This window comes from Trachypithecus francoisi, unplaced genomic scaffold (assembly GCF_009764315.1).
Source record: "Trachypithecus francoisi isolate TF-2019V2 unplaced genomic scaffold, Tfra_2.0 Lachesis_group11, whole genome shotgun sequence".
NCBI classification, from domain to species: Eukaryota; Metazoa; Chordata; class Mammalia; order Primates; family Cercopithecidae; genus Trachypithecus; species Trachypithecus francoisi.
In genome coordinates, this window is record NW_022681456.1 from 100,283,176 (window position 1) to 100,299,441 (window position 16,266).

At 48.8% G+C, this 16,266-nt stretch overlaps 1 protein-coding gene across 3 annotated transcripts in view; it reads right to left on the reverse strand.

Annotated features, from left to right (window-relative positions):
• TSPAN11 (tetraspanin 11) overlaps nt 1-16,266 on the reverse strand; it is a 71,392-nt gene that overhangs the window by 31,551 nt on the left and 23,575 nt on the right. For all 3 annotated transcript variants that reach the window (XM_033222505.1, XM_033222506.1, XM_033222507.1), the window contains exons 2-3: nt 11,271-11,365; nt 1,209-1,400 (exon numbers count right to left, since the gene is read on the reverse strand). In XM_033222505.1, coding sequence (XP_033078396.1) covers nt 1,209-1,400; nt 11,271-11,354 — 276 coding nt within the window. In that variant the 5' untranslated portion in view covers nt 11,355-11,365. The remainder of the gene's footprint in view (nt 1-1,208; nt 1,401-11,270; nt 11,366-16,266) is intronic.

Consider the following 16,266-nt stretch of genomic DNA (forward strand, 5'->3'; position numbering starts at 1 on the left):
TGCTGACACTGCAGAGGAGAGGGGTTCTCTCTCTGGGCCCAACTGCACTGATCCCCGTAAACCTCATGGCTAGTCAGTGCCACCCAGAGGGAATATCCCTAGACACCCTACATGCCTGGTTTTAGTCAGTCATGTCACGTGCCTTCATCCAGCTACGTTGGTCAGATCTGGGATGGGCTACGTGGCTCTCAGGGACCTCAGCTGACCGACCTGCATCGCCCTGCTGGAAATCCTCATGGTAGGCCCCATGTGGGGGTGGGTGGTGGCGTGACTGGCTCTCAGCACACATGTCCCACCTGCTGGAAAATAGCTCAAAACCCAAACTCTGGGGGCCTTCACTTTAGGAGACTTAGGAGATAAGCAACCAGTTTTAACACATGAGCCTAATTTAGATTCTAACTCAAATGTAAACACAACAGCTTATGGTTCAATTGGGAAGATGTGAAGCTGCCTGGTTATTTCATGATATTAAGGAATGACTGTAAATTGTTTTAAAGTGTGATAATGGTAATGTTATCACGTTTTCTAGAAGAGGGTCCTTAAGTTTTAGAGGTACACACTGAAGCACTAACAGATGACATGTTGTCTGGGACTGTTTCAGAACCACCCTGGGGTTAGGAAGTGAGCAGGATGCAGGTAAGAGAGTGGATGGAACCAAGATCAGCTACGAGATGGTAATTGTTGAATTTTGGGTGAAGGGAAGACAGAGCTTCATGAAAAACACTCTTTATTTCTGTATATCTTTGAAAACTGCCATAATAAAACCTAGAAGGAGGAAGGGGAAGAGGAGGAGGAGGAAGAGGAGGGAGGAGGGAGAAGAAGGGGAGAAGGGGAAGTAGGAGGAGAAAGAATGAGAAGGAAAAGGGATAAGGATGAGGGGAAGGGTAGAGAGTAGGGGAAGAAGGAGAGGAGCAGGAAGAAGAGAAGAAGAAATGGAGGAGGAGGCAGATGGGAAGTGGGAGAAGGAGACAGAGATGGAGATGTGGAGAAGGAGCTGCCACTGCAGCTACTGAGACGGCCCTGCTTGCTTGGGTCCTAAGAACCTGGAGACTGTGGAAACACCAGACCCAGGAGCAGCCACTACCTCTCTGGCTCTCCCACAGCCTCAGCCCCTCCCACTCCAGGGCTGGGGCCCCTCTCGCTTGCTGGAAACCTGACTGGGTGGTGCAGGGCTCCCCCTCCCTGCCAAGCACGGGGTGGGCACTGACCGTGGAGAGGCAGCCCTTCTGCTCCCGGAGGATGGCACCGAAGCCCAGGAAGCCGGTCACCATGACAAGTGCGCCCGCAAAGATGAGGATGTAGGCGGAGGCGGCAAAGGTGCTGGAGGCCAGGACGCTGAGGTAGCCACTCTTCTCCACCAGGGTCCAGATGCCCACAGCCAGGACGGCTGCTCCCCCGACCTGCAGGAGACCACTGGGTTAGAGCAGGGGGTGGTGGGGGCCTCAGCAGCTGCCATTTATTCAATGCCCACAGGGCGCCAGGCACTTCTTTTGCACTGGCTCATTCATTCCTCCAAAGGAGGCGAGAATGGTATGGTTACTCAATTTTATAGATGAGGAAATCGAGGCTGAGAGAGGTTAGGAGACTTGTTCAAGGTAAGCAACCTGCAGAGCCAAGTTCTGAATCCAGGTCCGACTGTGAATTTGGTGCTTTTTACCGTGGTGGCCTATTGCATATGAGGCCGGGGGAGAGGACTGCAGTTTCAGGGATGACCAACGTATCTGAGTCCCTCTGCCTCCCCAACTTTTCACCTCCCCAACTCCTGCCACCCTTGGTTCCTCTCCCCTCAAAGCACTCCTTCCCTCTGTCCACACTTCCCCGGTGGGGCTTGTTCAAGCACCGCCCCTTGTTTAATCCTTATGTTTGCCCATTTGGGAAGCACAGCTGGGCTTTTTATCCCTACTATACATAGGAAGAAACTGAGACCCATGGAGGAAAGGTAAATTGCCCGAGGTCCTGCCTCTAGTTGGGGGCAGGGGTAGGGGCAGAGGCAGGATAAGAACTCAGAGCCCGGCCGGGCGCGGTGGCTCAAGCCTGTAATCCCAGCACTTTGGGAGGCCGAGACGGGCGGATCACAAGGTCAGGAGATCGAGACCATCCTGGCTAACACGGTGAAACCCCATCTCTACTAAAAATACAAAAACTAGCCGGGCGAGGTGGCGGGCGCCTGTAGTCCCAGCTACTTAGGAGGCTGAGGCAGGAGAATGGCGTAAACCCGGGAGGTGGAGCTTGCAGTGAGCTGAGATCCGGCCACTGCACTCCAGCCTGGGAGACAGAGCCAGACTCCGTCTGAAAAAAAAAAAAAAAAAAAAAAAAAAGAACTCAGAGCCCAGGGCCTGCCCACTCAGTCACGCTGCCTCCATGACTGAAGAGTCTGGAGCCGCCTGGGACTGCAGGAGGAGAAACTTTTTTGCTAACTGTCTGATTCTCCTTTGGTCCTGAGAAGAGGGGAGGGATAGGACCCTCCTGACTTGCAGATAGGGGGATGCCTCCTTAGAAACTGGAGTTGGGAAATATAGCAGGGATGACTCGGCTTGGCTGATTCTATTTGCAATGAAGCCAAGTTATGCTTTCTGTGACTGTTGGACCCAGCAGGGCATAATGTGTGTGTATGCACACATGCACAGCCTCTTCAGCGTGCCAGGTGGGGAGTATGAGGGTGTTTGCCCAGGATTTGGGGACAGAACCCCTGGGACCTCTGACTGTCTCTGCCATCTGCTCCTGGGAAGGTGGACTTCTGCCGGCTAGTCTCCCTGCCCCCATTTAAGGATGGGTCTCTTTCCTCTAATGGGTGAGGAATGCTTCCTCAAGGGGTCCTGGGTGTGGTCAAAGCTAGAGAAGTGCCCTGGGCCGTGTCCATGCCCCCTGAGCCTTGTTGCCGAGAGGAGCTCCCCATCTGCCCCAGGAAGACTCCAAACAACCTACCCTGTCACTTCCCAGTTCTCCTTCTGGGCATTCACAGACATTTGTGGATCTAACAAACACATATTTACCATTTTCTCTTCTGAGCTTTGCAACAGTTCTGTGAGCATGCGGCAGGGTGGCAGGGCACATATTCTGCATTGTGCAGATGAGGAAATTGAGGCTTGAAGAGAATAAGAATGTGCCCAAGATGACACCATTAGAGTTTCAGAACTGAGAGTCAAACCCACGTCTCCTGAGAGAGCAAATCCACGACTCTGTAGCCAGATCCCACAGACTGGGCTGGGCCTGCTCCTCTACTTCTCCGTTTTCAACAGATACTATTTCTTCAAAGTGCCATTTTATCTCCACTGACACCTCCACCAGGTGGAAGAGCCAGGTGGAAGGACACCATCTGGGCTACAGCAAACAGAATGGGAGTGGCTATCACGCAGATTTCTTCAATTCCATGATGTACACATTTTTCTCTCACATTTTAACATCTCTAAAATTGGGATGTATCTTATGACTGATGGTATTTTATTATTATACTTGGCAGTTTTTCTTAGTGGTACAAAAAAACAATAGTGTATCTTACCACTGATGATATCTTAGCTTCAGTGAAATCCTAGAATAGGTTTTAAAATTCTCTGTGGGTATAGGTTATCTGTGGCTCATACAACCTCCATGACCAGTGAGGGATTTCCTGAATTTGGGTCAACAAAATTGTGTAAAGTGAGGGTTTGCAGCCAAATATCCTGCATGGAATTCTTTTTGCCCCCTTCAGCATGCCTGGAAGGCTTGGGTGAGGGTCCCAACTTTGCATAACTAGCGGTGTGACCTCAACATAGTCCTTTAACCTCTCTGGACCTCAGCTTCTTCATCTCCTAAATAAGGGATGTATTAGACCAGTGGTTCCCAACCTATAACTACTAAGAACCCCTTTGATTACTTTTCCCCATGGATCTAATGTTTTGAGGGCCTCCACCCCCTCCCAGTCCTTAGGCTTAGCTGTAAGGAATGAGAAGGTTTCATTCCTTCGGAAGACGTGCTTGGGACGTGGTCATCTCTTTAGAAAACAAGCTTTTCTCTGGACAGGAAAACGAACACTGCTCACTGTTGGATGGGTCACCAGAGGGGGTCACGGGAGGACAGAAGTCAGCAGCCTGGGTTCTAGTTCTGACTGTGCGCCTGACTAACCACACGCAGCCCCTCTAAGCCTCAGTTTCTTCATCTGTAAACTGGGGGCACTGGATGGGAACATCTCTGAGGTCCCTTCCACATCTGAGTACCGGAGGTCAAGCTTCTGCCAAAGAACCTCCGGTAAGGTGGTACTGAACCAGTGGCTCATGGCTGTCACTCAAGCCACCTGGAAACTGCCTAAGTCAGCAGAGAGCAGCAGAAGAGGCAGGAAGAGGGACTGATGCGGTGGGGAAAGATCTGACACCACTGAACTATTCAACAACCACTGGCATACAGTTGATTCCACAGTATTTGGCTCTTGACAGAAACTGATGTGGTATTCCATGAGGGTAATAACTACATTTTCCTTTTCTTTCTTTTTTTTTTTTTATCGCTCTGTCGCCCAGCCTGGAGTGCAGTGGTGTGATCTTGGCTCACTGCAACCTCCACTTCCCAGGTTCAAGCAATTCTCCCACCTCAGCCTTCTGAGTAGCTGGGATTACAGGCATGCACCACCACACCTGGCTAATTTTTGTATTTTTAGTAGAAACAGGGTTTCACCAAGTCAGTCATGTTGGTCTTGAACTCCTGACCTCAGGTGATCCACCCACCTCGGCCTCCCAAAGTGTTGGGATTACAGGCGTGAGCTACCATGCCTAGGCAATAACTACATTTTTCAAAGCCATAGCCTGGGGCTGACTAGCCGGCAAGCCCTGCAGAGGGTGAAGCCAGGCAATAAGGATGCAAGTCGGCCAGGAGGGGCGGAGCAGGCCACCCCTGCTGTGTAATTTTAGGAACTTTCCATTCATAGGAAAGAAACATGATGGGGTGAAGCATTAACCTGAGTGGCTGCACATGCCTGAGGGCTGAGAGAAATAAGGCAGCAGACCTGGAGGAAAGCAGGCAGAGGGTATAAAAGTAATTGTAGGCGTTTTTCTTTGTGTCTCGTTACCATAGGGCTTCCACAATGAGGGAAGGAAAGGGATGGGGCAGGAGCCAGGACCACTTGAATCCCAATAAGGAAGGATCCTCTGGGCAGGGGAGTTCTCCACCCTCAGTGAGGAGGAGCCCATGGCTCAGGACGCGGGAAATGCACAGGGTGACGGGAAGTGCACAGGGTGATAGCAGACTTTGTGTTTACTGGCTACCTGCTACATGCCAAGCCCCACACTGGACTGAAAAGCCTTCGGGGTTGGACAGGAGCTCACCCATGGGAACCACACTCATCATCTGTGCTCCTCCTCCCTGCTCAGTCTTATCCGTGGTGCCATCACCCACCAACCCCAGACACCGCAGGGTCACTATAGGTTCCTCCTCCTCTCAACGACAACCATGTGCCAATGCCCCTCTGCCCTCAAACCTGTCTCCATCTCCCCGCCACACTGCCCAACTTGGTTCCCCACCACAGTCAGCTGCCGGCTCCTGACTCCTGCTCCACCCACAGGCTGATCCCCCAAGGCACCCCCGGCTCAGAAGTCCCCACCAGCTCCCACGCCCAGGGCGCCAAGCCCAAAAACTCTTTCACATGGCCTTGGGGCTCTTACTGTCTGGCCTTAACCTGACTTTTTGGCATCATCTTCTGGTATTTTCTTTCCCCTACACCTGGGTTTTTTTTTTTTTTTTTTGAGGCGACGTCTTCCTCGGTCACCCAGGCTGGAGTGCAATGGCGTGATCTCGGCTCACTGCAACTTCTGCCTCCCAGGTTCAAGCGATTCTCCTGCCTCAGCCTCCTGAGTAGCTAGGATTACAGGGGCGCGCCACCACGCCTGGCTAATTTTTGTATTTTTCTTTTTTCCTGGGTTTTAATCAATTTGAACTAAGTAGTTGCTTTTTCTTGAAAACAGTGTGGTTACCTAATAACTCAGGCACTATTAGCAGAGTGGTAAATAGGGTGAACTCTGGGACGTGGCTTGGTGTCTGAGTGCAAGCCCCTCTGTTCACTGGCTGTGTGGATTTGGATAAGCAAGGCAGCCTCTGTGGGCCTCAGGGAGGCTCTTATTCCTGCCACCTTTCACACATTGTTCTCTCTGCCCTTCCTCTTCCATTGAACTCCTACACACCCTCTAAGGCGCATTTTGAGATTTTGAGTGTGGCACCTGCTCTGACTGTCCTGGGCAGGTGAGTTCATCCCTCTTCCGCAAGCCTGCGGTGCTGCTCACTTCACAGCAGCCCTCGGCACTTGGGGCAGGGGGCCCCTCACTCCCCTCAGAACACAGCCCAGCACATGGCCTGGCACCTGGGAGCCGCCCCAGTGAGTGTGGGACTCAGTGGATGGGGCTCTGCAGAGGGCTGTGGAAATGGCACCTGCTCCCCTACCTGCCTCTGTGTGCTGAGCTCCTAGGGCAACAGCTAGTGTTTCTCTTTCCTGCTTGATGGCTGTTTTGATTTTTAAAGGGGCAGTCTACAAAGTCCCCGCAGTCCCAGAGAGGAATGGGCTTTTTCTCTGGGTCATTAAGAAGAGGCTCCTGGAAAGGCTGGGGTTGCGCCCTAGGTATCTTAAGGTCGGACTGATACTTGGTTACTCTCATTCCTTCTTTCAACCAATACCCACTGTGCACCTGCTATGATGATGCCAGGCTCTTGAGCCATCATGGGGCCCATGCCTGACACTGCCACTGCCCCTGCCCCAGGATCACTTGTAGGACACTGGGTTGAAAGACCTGACTTAGTAATCACCAGGGTGACTTCTGCTATGAAGGAGAAGTGAATGGGTCTAATTTGGGGAGCAAACAGCGTGGGGGCTCAGGGAGAGGACTGGGAGACCAGGTCTGAACAAGACTCAACTTCTTTTAAAGAATGGTTTCCCATTCCCACAGTAGAAGAGTCAGCTGAACCCTGGGCTGCAGTCCTGATACAGCACGGCTGAGCCCTATGCCCACATGCAAGCAGGCACCCCAGTCCCACGCCCGAGCTGCTGAGCTCTCCAGGAGGGCACACAAAAGCATGCATCAGGTGCTGCTGCTCACCCTCCTCATGAACGACCTTCTCTGAGCGCCAGGCATGCATTTCTCTCTGGCTCTGCCCATGCTCCTGCTGCCTTGGTTTTTGGAATCTTCAAAGGATAAGCTTGTCATGCTAAGGGCTATTTTCCACTTTAAGGCATCCTTGTTTTTGGCTCTCTGCCTTTAAAATCAGAACACTACCTCCTCTGCTGTCTTCCCCAATCCCATGTACCCCTATAACAAGAGCAAAATCTCATGAGTCTTACTGAAGGGTGGAGCTGGGAGGGAACATGTGATCATCTGTTCATCTTCCAAACCCAGCTCAGAGCCCAGAGGAAACCTTCCTTGGAGCTGTCCCCGCCCCATCTCCCAGCAAATCATTCTGTCCTCTGTACCAACTCCATGTCTTGCACATGTTTCTATAATTATACTCATAGTCTATTTATTTTATTGGATACCTTGTGTGCCTCCTCTTTTAGCCTCTTGATTAAATCTCATTCATCTTAATATCCCTAGCAGAGGGCTACACATGGATGGAAGGAAGGAAAGAAAGAAGGGAGGGAGGGAGGGAGGGAGGGAGGGAGGAAGGGAGGATGGGAGGATGGGAGGATGGGAGGACGGGAGGACAGGAGGACAGGAGGACAGAAGGAAGCAGGGGAGGAAGGGAGGGAGGGAGGAAGGGACTGATTGATTTCAACCTCTTTTATATTCTGGACGGAGAAACCAAGGCCTGGAGAGAAGTGACTTTTCCACAGTCACACAAAAAGGCCAAAGGAAGTGTGCAGAGCAGAAATTAAGAATCCTAATGCTCAGTTTAGTGCCCATTTAACCAACTGGGCTGCTGACCCACAACGAAGCTGGTTGGCCTGGGAAGCAAGTCACTGGTGTCTGGGCTACAGCAGAGCAGCTAGAAGGGGTTACCCTAGGCTTCGTCCTGACTTGTCTCATCTGCCATGGCGCTGTGCAGACCAAGTGCACATCCCCCTCAACTGTGACTCTGTCTCCCAGCAGATCCTGACAGCACAGAGGGGCAGAAGACCATGGTGGGGGGTGGGGGGTGGTCCCGGGTCCTGACAGCACAGAGGAGCAGAAGACCATGGTGGTGGGGGGGGGGGGGCGGTGGTGGTCCCAGGCCACTCAGCATCTCAAAGAGCGGTGTAGCAGAAAAGCCATCACCTGTTCTTTCTTAGATGGTAAGCCTGGAAAGTGGGCAGTGGCCACATTCGGTGGGATGTCGATGTACCAAGAGAAGGGCTTTGAGCCTTGGCAGAAGGTGTTTCCCTCCCACGGCCTCCCTGACTCCCGAAGTGATGCTCTCAAGTCATCTCACTGCCCTGCTGGGGCTCGAGTCCTCTGTCTTCTCTGCTACCTGTCTTAGCCCCATGGATCCCTGGTCCCTGAGAAAATACCAAGGCCTCAGCTAATGCTCAAGGGCGGGACACAGCTTCTGGAGCAGAGGCAGCCTCTCCAGGCAAGGGAGCAGCTGCTTCCTCAGTGCTCCCCATAGCCTGGCAGAGAGCCTGAGAGGCTAGAAGTTTTGATTATTAACACAGCCAAGCAGCTGAATAAAATAATAAGTTAGAGAACACCATTGCAGGGGCGATGGGAGCCGTAGAAAAGGGAGGGGAAAGAAGCACATCTCCTGGGTGGCCACAGAGGAAACCCTGGACCACATTTTCTTTTACGGTTGCAAAGGAGGCAAGAAAGTGTCAGCATTTTTGGTTCCTTCCCTGCTCTGTAGGATCATCCAATCAACACCAGCCTAACTGAAATTCTAGGTGGTGGAGGCCGGGGAGGAGGTGGGAGTGAGGGACAGGGTGGTGGGGAAGGATTGCCACCTGAAGTCTGACCTCGTTCAGGTGGAGGTGAAGACGACTCTGAATTTTTCACACTTTGGAATGTGACCCATTAGGGTTATGATATAAGTTTAGTGGGTTATAAGCCGCACTAAAAACAAAAAGAAGGAAATAATCAAAATAGAAAAAAAATCTGAGCGCATCACGCAACATAAGGGTAAACTTACTTTGGTGAACAACGTTCCACATAACTATTTCTTATGCTTCCACGTATATCTTACATGGGACATGATCCCAAAAGGCTTAAAGCCAGCGCTATTGGAGACTGAGGTTGAACCTTGGTCTCTTGTTTACAATGAAGAGCTCTACCATCCACCATCCACATGTCCCAGATGCCTTTTTAGGTTAAGGACTCAATCTCGACAATTTCACCTTTTAAATCCCTTCACTCTCTGCAAATACTTAGATCCCCATTGACACTCCCACAGTGCAAGTCACCACCATCTCCTGCCCTGATCAAAGCAAAGTCTAGAGGGAATGTCAACAGTGGCTGTTCCTGGGGTGGCCAGTGGTTTGGGTTGGACTGGGTCCCCCAAAAGATATGTTGAAATCCTTACCCTTGGTACCTGAGAATGTGGCCTTATTTGGAAATATGATATTCACAGATGTCATCAAGTTAAGATGAGGTCATTAGGGTGGGTCCTAATCCAACATGACTGGTGTCCTTGTAAGAAGAAAATGTCATGTGAAGACAGGGACACACAGGGACAACAGTGTGATGACAGAGGCCTTGGAGACTGTAGCAATGCAGCCACAAGCCAAGGAGTGCCAAGAATCGCCAGCCACAACCAGAAGCTGGGACGAGGCAAGGAAAGATTCTACCCAAGTCTCATAGGGAGCTTGGCCCTGTGACACCTTGATTTTTGACTTTTAGCCTCTAGAACTGTGAGGGAATACATTTTTGTTGTTTAAAGCCATCCAGTTTATGGCACTTTGAAATGAACATAGTGAGATAAAAACAATTTTCATTTTATGATACTTTTTAATATTTTAGAGATTATCTGTAGTGGATACATAAGACTTTTATAATCAGGAAATAAATAGTTATTCTTAAAAAGAAATGCTTACTTAGCAAGAATCCTTATCACCCTATTGGATTTGTCCCTCAGAATGGAAACCATCGCTACGACACAGTTTCCTATCCATATCAACACAGCTTTATGACTGCACCATCTTCATCGTCACGACTTCAGGATTGCAGGAAACTCTTGCCCAGGAAGGTAAAAGTGGCAAATTATTTTATTATTCCTTTCAGGAACTTTGCAAACATTTAAACAAATAGCAGACTGCACAACTTTTTAATAGATAGCATCTAATGACTGGTCTATTTTCCAAGACTCTTCAGAACTCTTGCCTTGCCATGTCTACCCACCCTAAACTCTCACGTCATGGTCTTTTCCAATCTTAAGCAAGCCCCTGTAGGAAAGACCCAGAAAACTCAGACATGTCCCCCACCTTTGCATTTGCCTTTCTGAGATGTTTCTAAGACTCTGTCAAGTGTCTTCTCCCTTACCATGGTAGCAGGAAGCCCAGCTATGCCTTATCATGGGTTGATCGGGTGGTATTTTTAGGCATTTGACATCTAATATATTCAAAATGCTGCATTTATTGAAGGCAACCCCAACAGGCTAGAATTTATCATTGAATTGTAGCTGGGGAAACAGATTCCTGGAAGTTAAGTAGCCTGCCCAAGGCTCCACCATTAGTAGTCAGCAGAGCATGGATCCAGCTGCCTGCAAAGCCTGTACTCTTGTCACCCTTCTGCCTTCTCAATTTAGTGAGACTGTCGTAACAAATATATACATTCCAGTGTCTATTTTTGGGAACTGATGGTATTCTGCTCCCAATTACCCAGATGATTGCTTCAAGTGGACAGACTACACCCCTCTGGAAGACCTCACCCAGACAGGCTCCTGAGGGGAGTCGCCATAGTGATCATTTTCATCACAGGCAGCAGTAGTCGGAGCCTCCAGGACTTCTGTTTCTCTGCCCTGGGCCTGGAGAATGTTAACCATGAAAGGCGAATGGACTTCAGTGGAAAACAAGTTATTATTTCAGGCAGTCACATTTTCCAAAAGGCACTGGTGCAACAAGTTAGTGGGGAAGAAAGAACTGGACTCTTCGTACAGTAGGGCTAGAACACAAAGCTTATTGTTATGTTTGTGCCTCTATTCAGATGCCAGGTGGTACGAACTCCATGCCAACCTGCAGACCCAATTCTTCTCTTCCTTCTCAGTAGCAAAGGTACTCCTGAGTGGGAAGAGTTCATCCATGGTTGATCGTTGATCTTTGATTTGGAAGATATCAACCTCAAAGCGGTGACACAGAAAAAGGTGGCTTGACTCATTCAGTGTTCTGGGAAGAGGATGTGTGTGCAGAATTCACTCACCCAGAAGAAGAAGTTGAAGACAAAGAGTAAGTACTTCAAGTAGACGATCAGCCAGTCGTCCTGCTCAGTCTTATAGTGGGCCATGGCTGCTGGGCCTGCAGAGAAGACACATATGCTGGGCCAGGGAATCACCAAGAACCACCTTGTCCTTCCCAGAGCCAGAGCATCTTGGCAAGGTTCCCTTCGAAGGGCTCATTAACCTATCTGCCGGGGGCTTTGAGGCTATGCATGGGTAGCATGGAGCAAAGATCTGGGAATTGCTAAGGACACCAAATAGAGGTGAAGTGGGGCAGAATCTTCCAGAACTTTAGATGTCAGTTTTGTCCTCTTGACAAAGGTCTAACCTACAATTCTCCCACAGACTTTGTGCTAGTCTTACTGTATTCTTAATCTCTTTTCCTGTCTCATCAGGGTTGCAGGACACAAGTTTACCTGTCTTACACACACACACACACACACACACACACACACACACACACATTCAGCATTACTACTTTGCATATGAAACTTGCACTCTGCATCATTTGAACAGGACTCTGAATCCACAGGTGTGGCATGAACCCCAGAGCAGAGCACCTGTGCTGGAAAGGGCCCCAGTGATCACCCATTCCACCCGACCTGGCTGCTGCAGCTTGACTTTCCAGATGAGGAAGCAGGCCCAGACAGGCCTGGTGGTTTGGCAGGAAGAAGTACAAGAGCCCCCGGAGTCTGACTCCCTGGGTTCACACCCTGATCTGTCACAAGATGTGTGATACTTTGGGCAAGTTATGTGACCTCCCATCCCTCAGCATTCTCATCTGTAAGTGGGGATAATGACACATATATCATAGGGTTGTTTTGAAGATTAAATGAAATAATCTATGGGAAGTGTTTAACATAGTCCTTGGCATGTAGTAACTGTTCAATCAATGTTAGCTATTATTACATGTCATAGAACTGGGGTGACAGCCTAAGACTCCAGTCCTAAAACTCCTGTCTTTACCCCAGCACCATGCTGTCTCTTGTCCTGACGCCCACTGATGGACTCTCTGGGAAGTATGACATCAACGGTGGTGATAAAGGCAGAGAGGGCCTACTGTGCCTAGTAATCTTGTTTGCTTCTCTGTCTGAACCTCAGAAAGTCTGAAGCCTTTGTAGTTTCCCCTTCTTGAGCTACATTTGCCCCTGGGAACGTGCACACCCACACTCACAGAGTAGTTGGTCTTTAAGAAATTACCCCCATTTTGGGAACCTCTTTTATTTCAGAACCATAAGCAGTGAGGCACGGCTATGCTTATTCAGGCAGACGATCAGCCAGTCATCCTGTTCAGTCTTATAATAGACCATGGCTGCTGGGCCTGCAGAGAAGGCACATGGGCTGGGCGAGGGGGATTTAGCATTTCCGTCTCTTCCTCCATTATTTCCAACCCCCAGTTGGGCCCTCCTTTCATCCTGTTCTTGCCTCCTGGGCTGGTGCTTGGCCACACCCCAGTTATTTCCTCTGAGCCACTGTTCTGCCTCTTATTTCAAGCTCATGGGCTCACCGAGACAGGAAGAGAGGAAGAGAGAAAAGACAATGTGGCTGACTTATTTGTGATTTCTATTTGCAGACTTTGAAGAAGGTAATTTAAGACTGCTAGTCTTCTCGTTAAAAAAAGACAAAACTCATTTTTCTTCAATTTAGTTTTCGAGGTAGGGTGGTAGAATAAATACAGAAGGAGAAAAAAAGAAAGCCTGTAAGAAATGGCCATGGATGGTGTCGGCCAGGGGATCTAACAGGAGTGATTTCATGGTCATGCAGTCAGTCCTGACAAGAGAGCAGGTGCAGCGTCTCCTGGGCCACCGCAGGCCCTTAGCAAGTGGCATAGTTTGTGGGGCCTGGCCACTCCTGTCTGCAGTCTCTCTCCCTGTGCATACCCCTCCCCTCCCAGGCAGGGCCACTGGACTTCTGCCCCAGAACCTTCTCTCTACTTGCGGCAAAGGGGCCTGATTCACTCACTCAAACCACAGAGTCAGGGCCCTGCCCTCTAAAGGAAAATTGTATTTTTTAAAAAGAACTTCAGGCAGAAGACAAGGCTTAAGGAAAAGAAACCATTCTAATGGTAAAATTTCACTCATTAGTGGTAGGGAAGATAGAACCATAAAATGTCAGGGTCAGGGGAAACCTTTGGGCTCACTTAATTCAATCTTCTGCAGAAAGAATGAGGCATTTTACATATTTAAGATGCATATTTAACAATGACTTTTCTAAGGTCACATGGCTAATCTGTAGTTGAGTTTCCTATTCTCCACCATTCAGTGCTCCTTTCCCCAACACCACGTGTGGAGCCCTGTGCTGGGGGTGGCAGAGGCCCCAAAGAAGTGTCCGTACCAGCCTGCAGCCAGATGACTGGATCTGAAAGCTAGCTTTGTCATTTTACTGGCTGTGTGACCTTGGGCAAGTTATTGAACCTCTCCATGTAGCTAATGTTTATGGAACACTTACTATGTGCCAGGCACAGAACTAAGTGCTTGACACTCATGATTTCAGTCCATCTTCCCAACACCCCTATGAAATAGGGGTATTCCCATTTCATCATATAATCAGGTGTAGACAGGTTAAATATTCAACTAAAGTCACAGAACAAGTAAATGACAAAGTCAGAGCTGAATAAAGAATCTCTGCTTCTGGGCTCAAGCTTTTACCCACTGTGCAGTACTCACAGAACGAGATCTACTAGGGCAAAGGAGGAAGGGGAGGGACCAGCGACTGCTGGTCCCCCTAGTATTTGTTAGAATAGAACCTCTCAATTTTAGTTAGATACTTAGTCACCTGGAACAGACAACATTTCCCAGCCTCCTGTCCTGCTAGAAGGAGGATTCACTGCTGGCCGGTAAACGGTATATAAAAAGTGGTATAGGCAACTTCTTACAAGGATCATTTTTAGATATATGTTTCACATGCATTTGAAAAGAATGAGAATCCTGTCATTATAGGATACAAATTCTGTATGTGTCAGTTAGATCAGATTTGTTAATTGTACTTTTCACATCTTCTATATCCTTACTGATATGCTCTATTGGCTATTGAAAAAGGTATATTCCAGACTCCCACTATGATTGTGAATTTATCTATCCCTTGCTTAATACTGTTAATTTTTGCTTCACATATTTTGTAGATATTTTATAGAGTGCAAAGAAATTTGGAGTTGTGATATCCTTCTGGTGGATCAAACTCTTCATCATTAATAAATGTCATTCTTTATCTCTAATAATCAGAGGTATCCTTAATGTGTGTGTGTGGGGGATGCCTCTCTTCACCCTTTCTTTCTGTTGGTTGGAATGCTGATGTTATGGCTGGAGCTCAAGCAGCCATCCTGGGCCATGAGCTGGAAACCATGGGTTCAAGGAGTCTGGGTCTCAGACGAGTTTAGAGCTGCCATACCATCCCTGAGCTGCTTACCTCCAGACTGAGTTTACATGAGAGAAAGACAAACTTGTAGCTTCTTTCGGCTACATGTCTGAATATGCTAATGCTCACAGCTAATATCACCCTGACACAGCAGAGGAAGCAGTGGGTACTAAGGTGTGTAGGAGCATCCCATGCTGGGGAATGGCAGGTCTTACACAGCAAGACCAGACATAATGCTGTGCAGTGGTTGCCAAGCAATTCTGACTGTACAATTGCCTCCACTAATTTATTGATAAATATTATTCATGTACTATTATCAATCTACATGCAGATATTCAAAGTTTAATTCTGTACTTTTTAAAGGTAAAAATAATTAGGGATACAGATTCTAGTAAGTCCTCCCTGCACCCCAGTGTACTGTCTGTCTCCACTTTGGAGGCCATTGGTACAGAGTATGAGTGGAGGGAGTGAGAGCTGAAGGATATGTAGGAGGTCAAGCGTGACCTTACGTGCCAAGCTCTGAGACTTGGATTTGCATCCTGAAGATAAGGCTGACCCCAGGATGGTGGTGCTTAAGTCCAAGAAAGAGAAGGGGGTAAGGGATGGAGAGCAGGGCACAGACTCCTCAAGAGCACAAAGAGGAGGTTCCATCAGGCAGGCAGTACGTGTAAGAGGCAGGGGAGGAAAGATTCTGAGGAGGAGCCCTGCTGTCTAAAAAGAGAGCCAGTGGAGGAAGAAGAAACAAGGCAGCAAAATGGTATGCGAGGGAGAGGGTAGAGGGAGAACCAGGGGAGTGTAGGGTCCTGGAAGCCAGGGAAGACAGGGTGGTCCACAGTGCCACATGCTGCCAAGAGGTCTCAGTCAAATGAGGACTAGCAAGGGCTCACTTTCATCCACGGAGGACAGGTGGGGGGTTAGGGGTGCACCATGAGGTGGGAGGAAATGAGACCGGGAGGTGGATATTTTCAAATGACAAGGCCAGGAGGGAAGCAGCTAGGAGGCCTGGGAAAGGAAGCTGATATGGTTTGGCTATGTCCCCACCCAAATCTCAGCTTGTATTGTATGGCCTAGAATTCCCATGTGTTGTGGGAGGGACCCAGGGGGAGGTAACTGAATCATGGAGGCCAGTCTTTCGTGTACTATTCTCACGATAGTGAATCAGTCTCACAAGATCTGATGGCTTTATCAGGAGTTTCCACTTTTGCATCTTTCTCATTTTCTCTTGCTGCCACCATGTAAGAATTGCTTTTTGCCTCCCACCATGATTCTGAGGCCTCCCCAGCCACGTGGATCTGTAAGTCCAATTAAATCTCTTTTTCCTCCCAGTCTTGGATACATCTTTATCAGCAGTGTGAAAATGGACTACTATTAGTAAATTGGTACCAGTGAGTGGGGTATTGCTGAAAAGATACCAGAAAATGTGAAAGCAACTTTGGAACTGGGTAACAGGCAGAGGTTGGAATATTTTGAAAGGCTCAGAAGACAGGAAAATGTGAGAAAGTTTGGAACTTCCTAGAGACTTGTTGAATGGCTTTGACAAAAATGCTGATGGTGATATGAACAATAAGGTCCAGGCTGAGGTGGTCTCAGATGGAAATAAAGAACTTGTTGGAAACTGCAGCAAAG